Raw genomic sequence first — 17,530 nt, 5'->3', positions numbered from 1 at the left:
GTGGAATCTAATTGTAAACAGAAAAACTAGTGATTGAGACTTATAGCTTTAAAAATTAGTCGTTTTTTAGATTCATAAGAACATACATTCGCATCTCTGAAGGAAACTTAAATTGCTTAATTCTGAAATAAAATCGGAAACTAGGGTCGAAGAACAAAACTTTTAAAATTTTAAACTAGAAGTTTGTAATTCTAGTAGTTAAGAATATATATAATATAGGCACGAGAAGTTGAGTTTAGAGTCATCATTTTTCGATATTGTTTAAATGAGAGTCTATATTTGAGTTCTCCTCTTCTAATGTTGATTGTATCAAAATAATGCTAAATAAAAAGACAAAAACCTCATTTGTATGAGCTTCTAACTTCATCCATGTTTATGTTGAGCTTCTAATTTCACCCATGTTTATCTTGACCTATAGGTGCTTTATAAAGGAGCTCTTTCGGTTAGTCTTATCACTTTATATATATAATTATAAATAAAAAAAAGATAAATAGAAATAGCATGTTGGTAGGGTTCACATGATAATTATCTAATGATTTATTAGTTACAAATGAATAAAGTTTGGATGTACATTCTATCTTTATTTATTTAAATTTTGGTACAATTGGGGACCAAACCCCAAAACCCTAATTGTACAAATCTAGAAACAAAGAGACATGGACCTAACAACAACCACAAGTACATATATCATTATGTGGAGGTGAATATCACATTTTAGATGAGAAATTATGTATAAAAACATTGCCCCAAGTCTCAATAAAAAGGAATTTTGAGAGTGAGTATCTTTTTGGTAGTTGAAGTCCATTATAACCGTTTGTGATGGCCTTCTCTTTCGTTCCAATCTCCTTCACCTTTTTTGGGACTGTCACTTGCCGTATCCCTGAAAGTTGATAATAAAGTTCAAAGATTTTTCTTCCAAAAAAAAGTCCCCACTAATTAGGGGTGGGCACTCAAACCGGCAAACCGGAAATTCGAGCCGAACCACACCGAACCAAACCGGAAAAAAACCGAGTTGACCAAAAAGTCAAAAACCGGTCAAAAACCGAACCGGACCGGTTTGGACCGGATTCGGATCCGGTTCCATGTCTTCAAAAACCGAACCGGGCCGAACCGAACCGGTGAAACTAAAAAAATATATAATTTCAATATATATTTATATTTAATGCTGTATTTTTAATTTCACTAAAAAAAATCTAATATTTATCCAAGTTCAATGTCAAAATATCTCTCTTTTCTCACTTTAATATTTATTTTTATATGAAATTGAATAATTTGTTAATTTTCAAGTAAAAAAATAATATTTCAGTTGAGAATTGTATTACAAAACAATTTTAAAAAATAATTTTTATAATCCGGTTCAAAACCGAACCGGAACCGAAACCGGTTCAAACCGAACCGGACAGTTTTTGAATTTTTTTAATTAAAACCGAACCGAACCAAACTGCATAAATAGTATCGGATCGGTTCTAATTTGAGGCAAAAATCGGTCCAAACCGAACCGTGCCCACCCCTACCACTAATCTTTTATTTTTGAAAAATGAGTTCATAAGTTTAAATTTGAAGAGATAGTTAAGAAAAAGCTCTTAAAATAATTTTCTGTTTTTTATTTATTTAAAAAATACTGAAACTTAACTTACTACGAGCATGATTGAAAAATGAGAAATTGTTTAGTAGATGTAGATTAGGAGAATAATACATTGCCATTCATATACCACGTAACGTTTGTTGAATTTAACTTTTAAAATTTCGAATTCAGAATTTAGATATTAATAATAATGCACATTTTATAATTTGAGTATGTTCATAACATCACGCGGACATGCCACATGATATTGATGTTCCATCAAGAGAGATTTCTTCGCATCTAACCTCTAGCTTGAAAGATAGGTATAGCTAGGAGTTAAGATATGCTCACCCACTACCTATATTTTTCTTGTTCATTTTGGAAATACAATCTTTTTATATTTATATTTGTCTACAAAATTTAACCGGGCGTGTTTTCCATATACTTTTCCAGAGGAAATAAAGGAAAACATGTAATGCACGTTAAATAATTTTTCTAATATAATTTATATATTTAGCAAAATGCAGAGAATGATGAAACATTCAAAATACTAGAAAATACTATTGGTTAATGTAAACATTAAGAATTAAATGAGAATAATATAGTAAATTCACACTTTTTTATATTTAAAAAAATCAAATTAAAAGAAAAATCAAATAATGGATCTTATTTTTGCAGAACACAACTACCCATTATCTTTTTTAATTCTAAAATAAATTTATTATAAAAATAAAAAATAAAAAAACCTCTTGTAAATAAAGAAGTGCGTGCAGAAAGACTAATATAAATAAAGACACATAATATGAACTAAACAAGCTTAAGGAATATGGAGATAGTTTGCATGCAATCTTAAAAAGTGCAGTATTTTATAACGAAGCAGCCTTGTAAATTGCTCGAACAAAGAGGATAAATAAATTGACACGTAAGAAGATTTAGTGGAAGCATACAATGAAAGTAAGAGGCTCAAAATTGATCAATCTTATGAAATTGAGTGGACATCCTGATTATGTTTTTGATCCACAAGAAGATTTGGATAATGCTCCATTACTTTTAAGGGTTTTTTTAAGTTTGGTAATTAAGAAGTTTTATGTCGCAAGTTCGAATTCCATTTTTCTGTATTAACCGGCTTAAACCTATCTTCAAATAGAGCTTATATATAAGCTCTAATTTTAGGAAATCAACCGTTAGTATGTAAAGACGTGGCCTCGTTATAGTAAGAAGAACAAGAACCAAAAACATAAAAAAATAAGGAAAAAAAAAAAGAAAAAAAGAAGAAAGAAATGGAGGATAAATATTCAATGAATGTAGCGTACGTGTCCATTTTCCTTTTGATTTATAAATTGACTGTGATGTCCTTTTCAGGGGAGCAAGCAGAAAATAGTCACTACTCATTAGGTCCCTTGGGAGGGTGATGACTAGACCGGCCATAGCATTTAAAAGGCTGCAGAGTAAAATAACAGTAAGTCATATATTTTATTCTTTTAATGTATGTAAACTTTCTATTTAAGGTCATATAAATAAATTTTCATTAAAAAAAATATATTTTTTCTTTTTCTTTTTCTAGAGTGTTTATTACATGAAGGTTCCGAGTCCTTTCTCTCTGCTACCCCCCCTATAAATAGGCAAGACCAGTTTAGCTCAAACTCAAAGTGCCCCTCCACTCAAGCCATATCAACTTTCTTCACATCTACAAAAATTCTATCATCCATATCAACTTCTCTCATCTTTCAGCTTCTTCACTCTTTTACCATAAACACACACACATACACAGAGGAGCAAGAACACCTACTGCAACAATGGTGTTTGTGACTAAACCACCTACTGAAAACTTTTCTTATCCTAGAGGCAGCAAAGTCTCCAAATTCTTTGCTGGGATTCCTCTAGTAGACCTTTCAAAACCAGACTCCAAACAGCTCATCGTCAGGGCTTGTGAGGAGTTTGGGTTCTTCAAGATCATCAACCATGGTGTTCCAATGGAATTCATTACCAGGTTGGAATCTGAGGCCATCAAATTCTTCTCCTTGCCGCTTTCTGAGAAAGAAAAAGCAGGGCAACCTAATCCTTTTGGATATGGTAACAAGCATATTGGGAAGAATGGTGATGTTGGTTGGGTGGAGTACCTTCTTCTAACAGCCAACATAGAATCCAATTCCCAGAGATTTTTATCAGTTTTTGGACAGAACCCAGAAGAGTTTTGGTATGCTATTCAAGCACAATCAATCAGAAGTTGGGAATTTTGATTCTTTTTTCCTTTTCTTTTCATGTCAAGTTCTTGATTAAAAAAATGTCTTCTTTTGTCCTTGCAGTTCTGCTTTGAATGATTATATATCAGCTGTGAAGAAAATGGCATGTGAGATTCTTGAACTGATGGCTGAAGGATTAAAGATTCAACCAAGGAATGTGTTCAGCAAGCTTTTGATGGATGAACAGAGTGACTCTTACTTCAGGTTAAATCACTACCCACCATGCCCAGAGCTTCAAGATTTGAGTGCCAGAAATGTGATTGGATTTGGAGCGCACACAGACCCACAAATCATCTCTGTGCTGAGATCCAACAACACATCTGGCCTCCAAATTTCATTGAGAGATGGGAATTGGATTCCAGTCCCACCAGATCATAACTCCTTCTTCATCAATGTTGGTGACTCTTTGCAGGTACTGCTACTTTTTATTATTCTTTTGGCTGAAAAAACTGTTTAAACAACAAGTAAAAACAAAGATTCTAATTTGCAAATCAGTTCCCTGTAGAGGAAGATTCCTATTTCCATGTCAGTTCCCTATTACCACGGATAAGATATGAATATATATAAATATATTTGATTCAAAGAACATTCAACTGTTTAGTTTAGATAAACACCACATCCTTGTTTTTATCTTTTATTTATTTCTATTGGGTTTGTTCCAAGTTCTTCTGTTCTCTTATTATCATTCATATTAATCTAATGGGGGCCTTGGTGGGTTGGATTTGCAGGTTTTGACCAATGGGAGGTTCCAAAGTGTGAGGCACAGGGTTTTGGCCAATGGTTCAAAATCAAGAGTTTCAATGATTTATTTTGGGGGGCCACCCTTGAGTGAGAAAATAGCTCCACTGCAATCTGTCATGAAAGGAGAGGAGGAAAGCATGTACAAAGAGTTTACATGGTTTGAGTACAAAAGCACTTGTTACAACACAAGACTGGCTGATAATAGGCTTGGAAACTTTGAGAGAATTGCAGCCTCATAAATCAGCCGCCAGAAACAGAAAAAAAAAAATTGTCCTACTTGTTTATTAGGTTAAGATCATAATTAGTTCATCAAGTTTTCCACAGATGGAATCCTCTATGTTATATCTCTTCTGTTTCACCCTTCCCCTACCAACTACTTCCATGTAAACTACCTTTCATCTTAGAAATACAAACATGATCATGCTTTTTTTTCTTTTTTTTTAGGGTAATTTTATTTTTAAATCTATGAAAATAGGTGGATTATTACTTTCTGATCAGTGTGGCCCCACAAGATATTTGTTCATCTTAATCTACAACTGTTGTTTCATAAAGCTTTTAATGATGTAAAAAGAATTATTGTACTCTTTCAATCAACTTCGTACAAAGCTGTTGTCTCTCTCTCTTTCTTCTCTCCAATAATCAGGTCAATTAAGAATCAAGGCCCCTCTTTGGTGGTGCACGCAAAAATCATTGACAATTTTTAATTGGTCTAATCGATATGGTTTAGATAAGCAACAACTACATTCCTCAGTACAATGATTTTGATGTCAGTCCAATTCCTCAGTCCGAGTGCAAATCACCACCACCAATTACAACTCAACAGTCAAGAAGCTTTACCAGAATGTTCAAGTCCAGCTTGGTTGGAAAAAGACTTTTTTAATTTTGAACTTACACAAAGAGGAATCTTTAATTTTTGAACTCACACTCACACTAATGATGTAGGCTCTTGGTTTTATGGTTTTCTTTTCTTTGAAATGATTGGAGGCAGAGGTGTTGCTATTCACAGGTGTGAGGTGACCTTGTCCTCTCTATCTTCTCACCTCCTTTGCTAAATAGAGAGAGTATAGGCATAGATAGCAGAAAAAATCCCTCAATTTTAAGTTTGTGGCCCCCCAAACACCAAATCTATCTATATGGTGCATGAGATGTAATAGTTACTTCACACGAACACATTCTCTAAAATAATATCTTGAATAAAATCTAGTGGTTCTTCAAACCGCTCAACTTTGATGACTAACGATAACAAAGTCTTGATTAACTTATGTGTTAATAGATTCCCAATTATCGTATTATTATTGGTGGTTAATGAACATTAATCCGTGAGATAGATACTCATGTTGCATAGATGCAACGATTTAATTTACTTAACAAAAATTAGGCAACTTATGTTGCATGAATCCTAGCTATTTGAAAAACCTTTAAATAGTACGAAGGACTAAAGCCAAGGTTTGCAACCACAGGCCCAGGGGATAAACAACCCAAATTGATAGTCAAGGTTCTGCTCCTAAGAGAATTTTGCAGCCCAGAATGACGTATGGGATGCGCTACACTGTTTGAGCCTCTTTTTGAAGGAAAAAAAGAGACCACGGTTAGGGCCAAGGGTAGGAAAAATATCCATTGACCAAAAAAGGTAGGTAAATATCTATACATACAATTTCTAAGTCTTAAAAGTCGAGAATGCATTTTATAAATCAAATTATTAAACAAACTCATTGGACGAAAATAGGGATATAGTTGTCATTTATTACATAATGATTGACAATGAGAGATTTCTCTTGTAGAAATTCCACTATGTTATGTTTATAGTGTGTCAATTTGATAAGACATAACATTGTTTTAATGTACGGTTCAAATTAAATAACAATAAACACTGTAACGTAGACATCTAGCAATAGAACGATCCTATTGGAGTGAACCAGAATCTCAAAACTATGATGGGTTTGTGATTACTATAATGAGTAGGGTTTTGAACTAAAGCAAGGGTTGGATTGTAGGTATCAAGATAGGTACAAGTCTAGCATCTGGACGCAGTTGATTGAGAGAGTCCATTTGGGTGGAGAGTTTGGAGTTGAAAAGCATAGTTGCATTGTTGGCATACTCTGAGCATCCTCTCTGTTTGCCCCCACCCAATGTCCTCTGTGAATCTGTGATGGCACACATCCAATTACTGCTACACTCATCACTCCAATTCTTCTTGCCTCAAGTCCATAAAGTTCCTGTCCAGCCATTCAAACCCATTACAACGTTTCACACAAAAGAAATAAACAGAATTTACTATGAAATTCCCAACTAATTAAGCTTCATAACCAAGCAATGGGGTGACAATTTGTATTAGTAGGTCATGTAATTCAACCTTAACTCGACATGTTTAATTAATCGTGTCAGATGACTCGACGTTAACCCAACCCAACTTGTTTAATATATAAGTGTATGCTGCAGGGATATCATAATTGGCTCTCCTGAATGGTGTGGAAAAATATGTATTTGCAATGTCATTACTTCCTGAGCACACCAGGAATATGCTTATCGACAGTATATTCTCTGTTTTGTTTTCTCCAACTGCTGCCTTTATCTTTCTGATATAACTTTTGAACATCTCTAGTTGATCCGACATTGATAACACAGAGTGTTATTTCAACGGAAAGAAAAGGATTAAATAAGATACATTTATTCTTTTGTAAGAAAAGCAGAATTCTATCAACCAAAACCATACCATTAATTTAGCAGTGAGAGGATCATATCCTGAACCACCTGAGGCAAAACTTACACCAGTGGGGAGTTCTTGGAGCTGAAGATTTGGACTGAGATAAGCTGGCAAGAGATCCTTGACCCCAAATCTTTCAGCTGGAAAAAAAAAAAGAAAAAAAAAAGACAATTAGTCTCTATTTTTAAAAAAAAGTGTACAGAGGGTTTTATATGTGACACATACACACACCAAGAGACTTAAGGAAAAAAAAAAAATGTAGCATGCCATCACTTAATTAAATGTTACATTTACATTACCGACGAAATCTGAGGGACCTATCCATTGCTAAACCTTCTGGTTGGTTTTCTTTCGACGAAATCCCTGCCATAACAGAAACACAAAAGTGTAGCAAAGAGGTAGCCACACTTTGAAAAGATTGCGTGACTTCTGTTTATAGTTTATGCCATGTTGGCCTAACCCAAAGGGCCTCTCCCACCTTAGTAAATAAATTGAATTGTACAATATAATTACTTAATCATTAGTAAAAATACAAAACAAACCCAACTAAATGATGTGACCTGGCTTATAAAATCTTCTTGGGAAGAACTGGGATTTGTTAGCTGATCTATCATGCGTAGAGAGAAAAAAAAATTATCAAACTTGGGAATCATATGACTTTGATTTGGGCCGTTTACGTTAGTTGCCCCCTCAGTGTGTTTTTGTGGGCTTTACCCAACTCAACTGAAATAAATTCCACAAACCCAATAAACATATTTTCTTTTGACAAAATGATGGGATCTTTACAATCAAATTTAGGTTAATTAGTTACTTCCAACTTGAGGTTATGGGTATGTCATGACGTTGATGGTGAGAGTAGCTAATCTTCTCTTGAACTTTCTTTCATAAATTTTTTTTAAGATTAATTAGTTTACTTTAGCAAAAGCATATATATATATAAGCTACATATAGGACACCAAATAATGTCGATCCATACGATACACGTTTGTAATGTGTTTTTGGGGAAGAAAAAGAAGCATCCAATCATCCCAAGAAATCTTCAACCAGGATTTTGCAATTTCAAAAAGGTTTACAGGAAGCTTATTAACTTGTGGCCAGAAATCTCTCTTTGCAGAAACTTAACCCTCATTATCTCCTATCTACCTTATCCTACCACATGATCTTGCCCCCCCTACTGGTACTTCTTTTGAGCATATCATATTGGTTTTATGGAAATTTCTGCTCGTGTTATGCATGTAATCAAATTTCAACATGGGTTGGCTGAGTTTGTAATTCAAGCAAACCCAGAGGGTGCTTCTCAGCAGAAATCCCAGAGACCTTCTTGGCCCACCAGAGTTTTTCCCATATTTTAACTGTGTTTTATATGCATATATAATTCATGCTGCATGCACCTCAGAAATGATTTCCAAACTATCGAAGTTTCAGAAGAAGCATGAATTATTGGTCTGGAAACTTCTAGACATATGAGGCCGCAACTCCTATAAATATCAAACATAAGTGTTAAAATGATAAGATGTTCATGTGAATATTCAAACTTTCTATATCCGACTATACTATATATGGAATATTGTAGCAAAGTTGGTAGTTATTATTTGGGTGCATGAGGCAGGCCATGATGTCACCAAACAAGGCTGTATCTCTAAAGAGGAAAGCTTAATTACAATGAATAATGTGGACTACTAGGTGGATTACACGTAGCTGCTCTTTGGAAAATAACCCTAAAGATTCGGATATAGTCTACTAATATCATAAGAAAATAAAATGCCAGCATCAGTCAAGCACACAGAAACGTGAAAATTTTCCACTTATTAATGAGTGTGACTCTCACTCGAAAATCCCGCAACTATCTACGGCTAAAAGTTGTCCACGCGCCTAAACGACTGACGATAGCGCGACTATGATTTCAGAATTGGGGACCGCGATTTCTGCTCTCGACACGTAGCCAACCTAATGTTTGCTTTCATCCAAAGGCATTGGAAAATTTGGGGCCTTCAAACGTTTCGGTGGAAAGCAGTTCTTGGCCCTGTGCAGTGAGTCCAATGCACACCGAATTATTTGATTGCTTTTGACACTCACTAGAGGCCCTGTGGACCACTATAGAACCTCCAAGGTGCGGGCATGAGAGCTGCAGCTTCAAAATCTTCTATTTGGTAGTATCGATCCCAAAATGTATTCTGTTGGGCTGTTGCATGCCTAGTCAATCCTTATGCATGTTGTTTAGTGCCTTCTTCATTATTCTGACACGAAATCATTTATGTGATTGGCTTAAGAAAATAGTTTTACTATACGAGGACAAAGTCAACTGGTTTGATCATATTAAGACTTCAATCCTCTCGAGAAACCACATATAGAGTGAGTTTATGACTTCTGTTCCCAAGGGTGAATAGATTAATCGAAGAGGAAATCTGGTAACTCACCAGTTCAAACATTTCTGTGCTCTCATCATCCCTCATCAGTACTGTGGCTTACATATTATTACATGACGCATATACGATGTTTTGGCCACTCGGCTGCTCACCAAATTACCCATTTATCACCATATTCCAACTATATTCCCTCATCATCTTCTGATTATGAACGCACAATAAATATTTCTTAGATTATCGCAGTTATGATCATGACCGATTACGATTATAATAATACTTAATAATCATATTAATATGTTCACCAAATGATATGTCAATACACATGTTAACACGCACACACACATGCGTATATATATATATATAGTTTGTGAGAAAAATTGTGGAAAAAAAAAAATTTGGTATGTGTACTACTCGTTGGGATTATGCTTGCAACATATATAGAGGTCAAAGTAGACCTAATTAAATATAAAGGAAATCAAGCGTTGTATTTTATAAGATACTTCGTGAAAACGGACCAGATACAGGAAAAAACTTCGGTGCTTTTCTTAGACCTAATGACTATTGACTATGTGAGTTTGGTATGTGTGGTTTTCATGAGGACATTCTTTGGAAAGGGTGGGTCTTTTGGAAATTTGGTATTATCAAATTAGTAGGCAATCTTTTTTTAACAATTTTAACTTACCTAATGCATGCCTACTTTTGAGAGAGAGAGAGAGAGAGAGAGAGAGAGAGAGAGAGAGAGAGAGAGAGAAGAGTCTAGGTCAAGAAAAAGGTAATTCTCTTTTCATGGGGATAAGAATTTGGATACGTACGCATGTATATATCATCCTTTCTGGCGTAGAATTATCCACGTGATAATGAAATACTAATATGATAGTGGATACGGTCAAGACCGAGTACAAAATTGATGTGTAGAAATTAATTAAGTAATGAAAAGTATTGAAAACAAATTGTGGAGTTTTGAGTATACGAAGTCAAGTGTGATTGTGTTGTGATTTGACTCACCATTTGGAATGAAGTTTGGGAGTAAGAAAATAACGTTGGTACAAAAATTCGACTGGTTACCAAAATGTGGATGACGGTTCACAAAGTAATTAGTAGGTTATCAGGTTTCATGTATTTAAGTAGAACTGTGTGTTATCTATTTCTTTAACGATTTTTATTTGATAATGTTTTGTCAAAGACGAAACAAACGCATATGAATCTCCAGTAAACGAAAAGAAAAAAAATAATCGAACATTCATGTATACGTGAATGCATACATGCACCACGTACGTACGCTGCAATAGAGACTGGTCAAATGTTTTGTTTATATTTTTAAGGGCAAATTAAATCCTTCTCTTTTGGTTCGACCACAAATGAGAGCTTGGTAAGGTAGCTACACATTTTACTAATAATGAAAGAAGGAAGAAAACGACTGGTAACTACTATTACCTTCCACTATGAGTAAGTGAAACGTGGCAATGTGATGGTTGTCGAAAGGAGGAGCATCTACTTTTGGCAATAAAGAAAAATGATTGTTAGTTCCCCTACTTTTCACAGATTGTGACCTTTCATTTTGCTCTTCAACGTACCAACTCATATCATTTCTCACAATATTATTATTATTATTGCGCAAAGCCAAACCCACGAAGCACTACTTCAACAAAAAGTTTTGATCAATTCAAGGGTGTTCGTCAGCTTTGATTCTAGTGTCAAAACGTGTCCATGGTAGAGTTTGGGAAAATCTTTTTGATGATTTGTTAGTTGAATACACAACTGCATTATTTTGAATCGATTTGATTCATGCACATAGGTGTGCGAGGAGAATGTTTTAGCGTCAACGTTGATGTTTCAGGAGAATGGTTTATGCAACTTGTGGGCGTTATGACATATTACAAAAATGTGAAAGCATATGAACTTTGTAGCCCCCTTTTCTATATATCATTATTGACAAAGTTATTAATTTCGTTCATGATTTAGAACTTAGGACTAAAATCCAAAGTTTGACCTCTGTCCAAAATTTAAAATTTTAATCCTAAACTCTAGGGCCCGTTTAATAACCATTTGAATTTTAGTTTTTAGTTTTCATTTTTTGTGCTAGAGTATAGAGGAAAAAGAGGGAGAATGGAAGTGAGAATGAGAGTGGAATAAACCCTGAAGTTAGGCATGAAATCATAAATCACCCTACATGAAAAAATGCCAAAAAAGAAAAAAGAAAAAAGAAAAAAAACAAGTAAGAAGTATAAAAACTCCGATAAAACAATATGATAAGATAAGATATGTCGAATTCAAACCTTGTCGGCTCTCCTCATTGCAACATGCCAAAACACTTAAAAAAGAACGAATCGCAAATCTGCAAGTGTCAAAATCTCTAATGATGATGAGAAATTAAAGGATCGATTGACAAAGAAGCATCAATTATGGCCATTACAAGTTTGCACTTTCATTGTCAAAAGTTGTTCATCAAAGGAAGGTGACTGGCCGCTAAGAGATAGTTTTATGATTTTATTTTCACGAGCACTGTCGGGAAAATGGACGAAACATATGGAATGAAAGGAACAATGACAAGGAAACCTAAGACGAATAACATATATATATATATGGCGATCAGAGCTGGGATTTGTTTTGCCTCTTCGTAACTGACAAAGCCAATGCTTTCATTCTGAGAATACAATGGTGACCGTGAGATTAGAGCAAGTTATTTTGTGCGATATCTTTCTATATATATATACACACACACACATATATACATTGCCAATTAATTAGGACAATGATCTTACGACCTTAAGACCTTAAGGGCTCGTTTGGTGGCAAGGAAGGATTAGATATAGCTAAGCACACTAGATTTAAGGCGTGTTGAATGAAGAAATGTTGTCCAAGTTGAAGGTATAAGATGGATTATTCATGAAAGATACTTATCTCATATAATCCCCACAAAATGGATATCTACACCTTATAAAAATCCCTTCTAATTTCTGAAAATGAAAAATCATTTACTCCTACCATCATTCTCTCCTTCAACATACCTTAATATAGTGAGTTATCTAATACAATCTAATAATAGGCACCAAACGAGCCCTAAAGGTTTGACTGAATTACACATAATCCGATCCATGTTAATTTTCACCTCCAACCACCTGACTAGGATTATGGACCCAATCACTTATAATTTGCCGTATTCATTTTAATAAGAGAAGTAATTCAGTGCACCTGTTGATTAGGTGACTTTTTTCTTAGAGCTTCATTTAGCGTGACCCCTCCGTACTAGTGTCACTCATGGCAAGAGTTTACTATCTATAGCTTATTCTCTTGAGATTTTGCCAAATTATAGGGCTTGTATTTTTTTTGACATATATAGTGAGTGAACTAGATTCTTATGTGGATATAGTTTTTTTTATATTATTGAGTGAACCAAAAGAAATCCCTTGGCTACATGAAAAAGCCTATGTTTTCAACCCAAGAAAGGCCTAGGGGAGGGGAATGATATAAACCGTTGATTCTAGATGCATAATGTATGCTCATCCTCTCCCTCCCCACTCAAAGACACTTGACATGACAAACACCAACTCAAATGGGACACAAGAAGTACCTACTCAAGCACATACCTTTTTTTGCTTTCTAAAGCCTATATTCTTTGGATCCCAAGAAAAAAGAGAGGCATCAAATCAAATGTGTACTAGCTAAGCCTAGGTACTAGAATTATCCTTTGTTTGATAATGTAGATGCCATAGATGGAGTGTATAATGTAGCCATTTGCAAAGGGGAAGAATGAATGGCTCCCAATCAAGATCATGTAACATGTTTCATTCAACTGAGTACATAGAAGACATTGCTTCTCACTATAAAAACAAAACAAGACCATGACTTGGAAGAAGAACTAGATAAGACCACACATGCCCTACATACTGATCACCCACAATCCAAAGACATTAATGAACAGGAAAAGCCCATATCCTCCATCTCAAGAGCCTCTAAATTTTTGCAGAAGAAACCCTCTTGGTTATGAAGGTTGTTTCCAAGCACCCCAAAGCACTCAACTCATATGGGAAAGAAAGCTTCCCCGATATTATTGAGTTTCATATACATCATAACCCACCCACAACTTTTGTTTTTATGACAAAGTCAAAGACTTGAACAAATTGCTTGAGCTCTCAGTGCTATCATCTCATCAAAACATCCAATCACTTTTCACCTCCTCTCGACGACCTTTGAAATTACTTACTTTTAAAGCATCATTGTTATTGTGGGGATTATGCAGCAAAATCATTTGTGTATGCAACAATTTGTATGTGGAAAACCTTAAAATATTACTCTCAAAAGTCACCCTATGGTCGACAAGTTTTGCAAAGTTGACTAAAAATATCCACACCCAACTGAGATATTGATACTGTCATTTAAAATATCTCACTGGTTGAATTGTTTTGCTAGTGTCGTGCTGATTTGATGCTTCTTGCTGCGATGGATTGGTTACTGAACCTAACATTTACCAAGCTACCAATCACGAATTGCCACCCCCATTTGCAACAGCAGTGCAATTTGTGAGAAAGTATCCAATCAATCAACCTTTTGATGCCTCAATCTGATTTCTTAATGCTTAAACGGGAAATATTGAGAGGCCTATTGTAGGGGATATCCACTCAATTGCAATTTGGAACACGTTTTTTCAGTCTCTGCATTGGATGCTCATAATTGGCTCATTCTAGTTCAGTCTTCTTGATTAAAGGCCTAATGAAGTTGATTAGTTATAGCTCACGCACCTTTTTGGCATTTGCTTGTTTTTTTAATCCAACATCATCATGTTTCAACAAGAGAAAACAGAGACAGGTTTTAATTACACAATAAACAGAGATATATACAGATAGATATACACTCTGTTGTATAGTCATATTATATACGACATATAGAAGTGAAAGAATAAGGAGAAAAACCAGCTGAGCTCCAATCCTACAGCTACTCCCACAAAGCTACAAGCTGGTCCCCCCCCAAAACCTCTCACCCTAAAATCTCTAAATACACCCAAAATTACGTACAGTAAAATTAAAAAATTAAAAAAAAAACAGAGGAGACTCCGGGGGCGTATAAGATAGCTTCCCACAGGTAATTGTCCTCTGTAATTTTCTCTGAACATTTTCAACTGCAAACGGATAATATGGCAGTAGAAATTTCAGGCCTGCTTCTCCAAGTCCTTGGAACTTATGAACGTGCCGTGAAAACCGTACGGAACTCTGGACGGTAATTGAATTGTAGCTTCAACTTTCAAATCCATGGCGTTCACGATTTGCAGCTCCGATTTCCACTCCTTCTCGTCGTGAACGAAGGCCAGAATGTACCCATCGTCCTCATTCTCCGAATTTGGGTCTCTGGGCAGAAACAGAGGCTCGCCTCCGTATTTCTCGTCGCCATAGATATGCTTCTTTACTTCACCAGTAGAGAGGTCCACTTTGGCAAAGCCCGAAACTTTGGGCCACGGCTCGGCCAGAGCCAAGTACGCGAACCGGGTTTTTCTCCCCAGTTTGTTCCGGTTCACCATCCCGGCTTCCAAATTCACATTCTCGGTGCAAATACGGCGCCGTGTCGACTTGCCGGTTTTCAAATTGAGCCGGATTTCGGACAGAACGCTCTCCAATTTCTCGTCGCATTCGTTGAAAATGGAGTCGGCCGGGGTCATGCAGGACCCGATCACAACGACTTCGTCCGTCTCCGGCTCCTCCCACGCGTTCCAGAGATGGAAGCAGAAGCAATCGGGGCAGTCGACCCACCGGATCCCCGAAGCGTCCTTCGCATTCTTGTCGAGAATCCCAAAACGTGACATCTTGTTCTTGTCGTAGATCACAGGGGACCCACCGGTGATCATCTCCTGCAGCTTGAACACCACCTGCTGGTCCGGAATTACGACATACCGTTCTGTGATAGCGAAGTCGTGCATCATGGTGGGCTGGTCAAGATTGATTTCGACGTCGGGGGATTTCTCGCCGTCCGGCGAGAACTTGAAGTACTTCAAGTAAGGCCTCTGAACGACGTCGTAGCTGAGCGCGAAGAGCTCGCCAGTGGTGGGGTCCACTTTCGGGTGGGCTATCATCGTGGACTTGAGCTGTTTATCGAAGTCGTAACGACCGACCGTTTTGAGGTCCCCTGTTTCGGTGATTTTAATGTGATACGGCAAGTCGTCTTCCGACATGGCGAGCAGGCGACAGTTGAAGTAGACGAGGCCGGCGTTGGCGACGCCGATGCCGTGGGTGGGATCCACGAGGCTGAACATGCCGCGCGCGTAGAAGAGGAGGAGGCGGGCGATGCCGGAATGGCCGTGGAGCTCGCCAATGGCTTTTGGGAACAGGGGACGCCCGAGGTCGCGCTCCTGCCTAAAACGGTGCGTTTCGGTGAACCTGCAGGCGTAGCTGGCGGCCCCTTCTATGAATTGCAGGGCGTGGACCATGCCGTCGCCGTCGAAGAAGTGGTGGCCGGCGACCGGCTCGTGAAGTGGGTTGGCACCGTTGCGGACGTAGACGCCTTGGATTGAGGCCGGGATTTTTCCGGTGACTGGCAGAGAGTGTTCAACCTGGTGCTCCGGTACTGGAGCGAAGTTTCCGGCGATTTGGACTTTTGGGTCAGCAGTTTTGGGAAGTGGGTGTTGCTGCTCTTTTGATAGCAGAGCGCTCTCCATTGCGTCCAAGGCCATGGCTGCTGCTCTCTGTAGGAAGTTCCATTGCTGGGGCACTGGCTTTGAGGATTTAGAAGAAGGTTGGGTCTTGTTTTCTTTTGGGTTTGAGGTTGTGGAGGGAGTGAAAAGGGTGGTTGATGAAGATGAGGAAGGCGGCTGATAGGAAGGGGTGTGTTTGGGGATTTGGAGAAGAGAGGGGGCTTGGAGAGAGCAAGTGAGTGTGTTTGGGGTTGATTTTCTGTGAATGGGTTTTCTGCTGAAGAAAATTGAGCTGGAGGAGGAAGAGGGGGGAAAACCCAATTGGTTTGTAGCTAAATTTGAAGAGTTTGTAGAAGAAAGGTGGTGTCTTCTAGTAGTTACAGGCTTAACCCATGTGCCTGTTGTTGCTGCAGCAGTGGAAGGCATGGTTTCTCTATTTTAGTAAATTAAACAAAGGAAATAAAAAAGCCTGCGCTAGTAAGAGTAGAGAATGGTGGCTCTTGATTGGTCGTAAACTTGTGTATTTTGTGCTTGTTGGGTTGAGAGAGAGAGAGAGAGAGAAATTGTGTGTGTTTTTATGGTCTGCTTTTGGTTTGGGTTTGTAGAGAGAGAGAGAGAGGGTGGCTGAGGCAGACACTGAGATGGAATGAGAGAGTGTGAGATTTGAAGAAACAGGTGAGAGAGATGGAGAGTATATATAGGGAGGAGAAGGAGGCAGGGAGGCCCACCTCAAACATGTAGCGAGAGACCACGTGTTGGATTTACGAGAATGGGTGCTCAATTAGGATTGCCAATAAGTGATCAGAACGAGGTGGTGGGGGGGTCTAGTTGCTTAATAACTTGACACGACCCCTTTCTCTATAACCCTTTTATATTATGTGTGAGCCCTCAATATTATATTACATTCAATTTGGGTCTTCCCTTTTTATATTCATATCCCAAAAAGAAAGTTCCTTACATTTAGAACAAAACCACACTCACATTATCATATTCATGCGTTGCAATGTAGTTAAAAGACGACATGTGCTCGAATCTGATTATATTATGACTCGTAATATTGTCGTATTGCAAAAACATCATAGTTATATATTTTTTATTATCCAATTGATGGGTATGGAGTAATAGGGATGAATTTAAGTAATTAAGAATAGCTACTCCTGCACTCGAACTCCCATTCTTCAATACCGTTTGTATAGACAAATGAATTTGAAATTCAGAAATGAAAAGAGACAAAGTAGGAGTGTTTTGAGTTAGGCTATTGGCCCGTTAGTATAAAAATGAAGAGAGTAATGG

At 37.1% G+C, this 17,530-nt stretch overlaps 2 protein-coding genes and 1 pseudogene across 2 annotated transcripts; 1 reads left to right on the top strand and 2 right to left on the bottom strand.

Annotated features, from left to right (window-relative positions):
- The first annotated feature begins 3,142 nt into the window (after positions 1–3,142).
- LOC117626433 (gibberellin 2-beta-dioxygenase 1-like) lies at positions 3,143–5,138 on the top strand. The gene is made up of 3 exons (XM_034358124.1): positions 3,143–3,761; positions 3,871–4,219; positions 4,536–5,138. Exons 1-3 carry the CDS (start codon positions 3,361–3,363, stop codon positions 4,785–4,787), a joined length of 1,002 nt encoding a protein of 333 aa, XP_034214015.1. The 5' UTR covers positions 3,143–3,360; the 3' UTR covers positions 4,788–5,138.
- Positions 5,139–6,433: 1,295 nt separating this feature from the next.
- On the bottom strand, positions 6,434–9,705 carry LOC117625281 (annotated as a pseudogene).
- Positions 9,706–14,411: 4,706 nt separating this feature from the next.
- Positions 14,412–16,886, bottom strand: LOC117625163 (9-cis-epoxycarotenoid dioxygenase NCED1, chloroplastic-like). The gene has a single exon (XM_034356767.1). It carries the CDS (start codon positions 16,661–16,663, stop codon positions 14,765–14,767), a length of 1,899 nt encoding a protein of 632 aa, XP_034212658.1. The 5' UTR covers positions 16,664–16,886; the 3' UTR covers positions 14,412–14,764.
- Between the last annotated feature and the right edge of the window lie 644 nt (positions 16,887–17,530).

This window comes from Prunus dulcis, chromosome 4 (genome assembly GCF_902201215.1).
Source record: "Prunus dulcis chromosome 4, ALMONDv2, whole genome shotgun sequence".
Taxonomy (NCBI): Eukaryota; Viridiplantae; Streptophyta; class Magnoliopsida; order Rosales; family Rosaceae; genus Prunus; species Prunus dulcis.
Note: the sequence above shows the minus strand (reverse complement) of the source record. Positions and strands in the feature narration are given on the sequence as shown.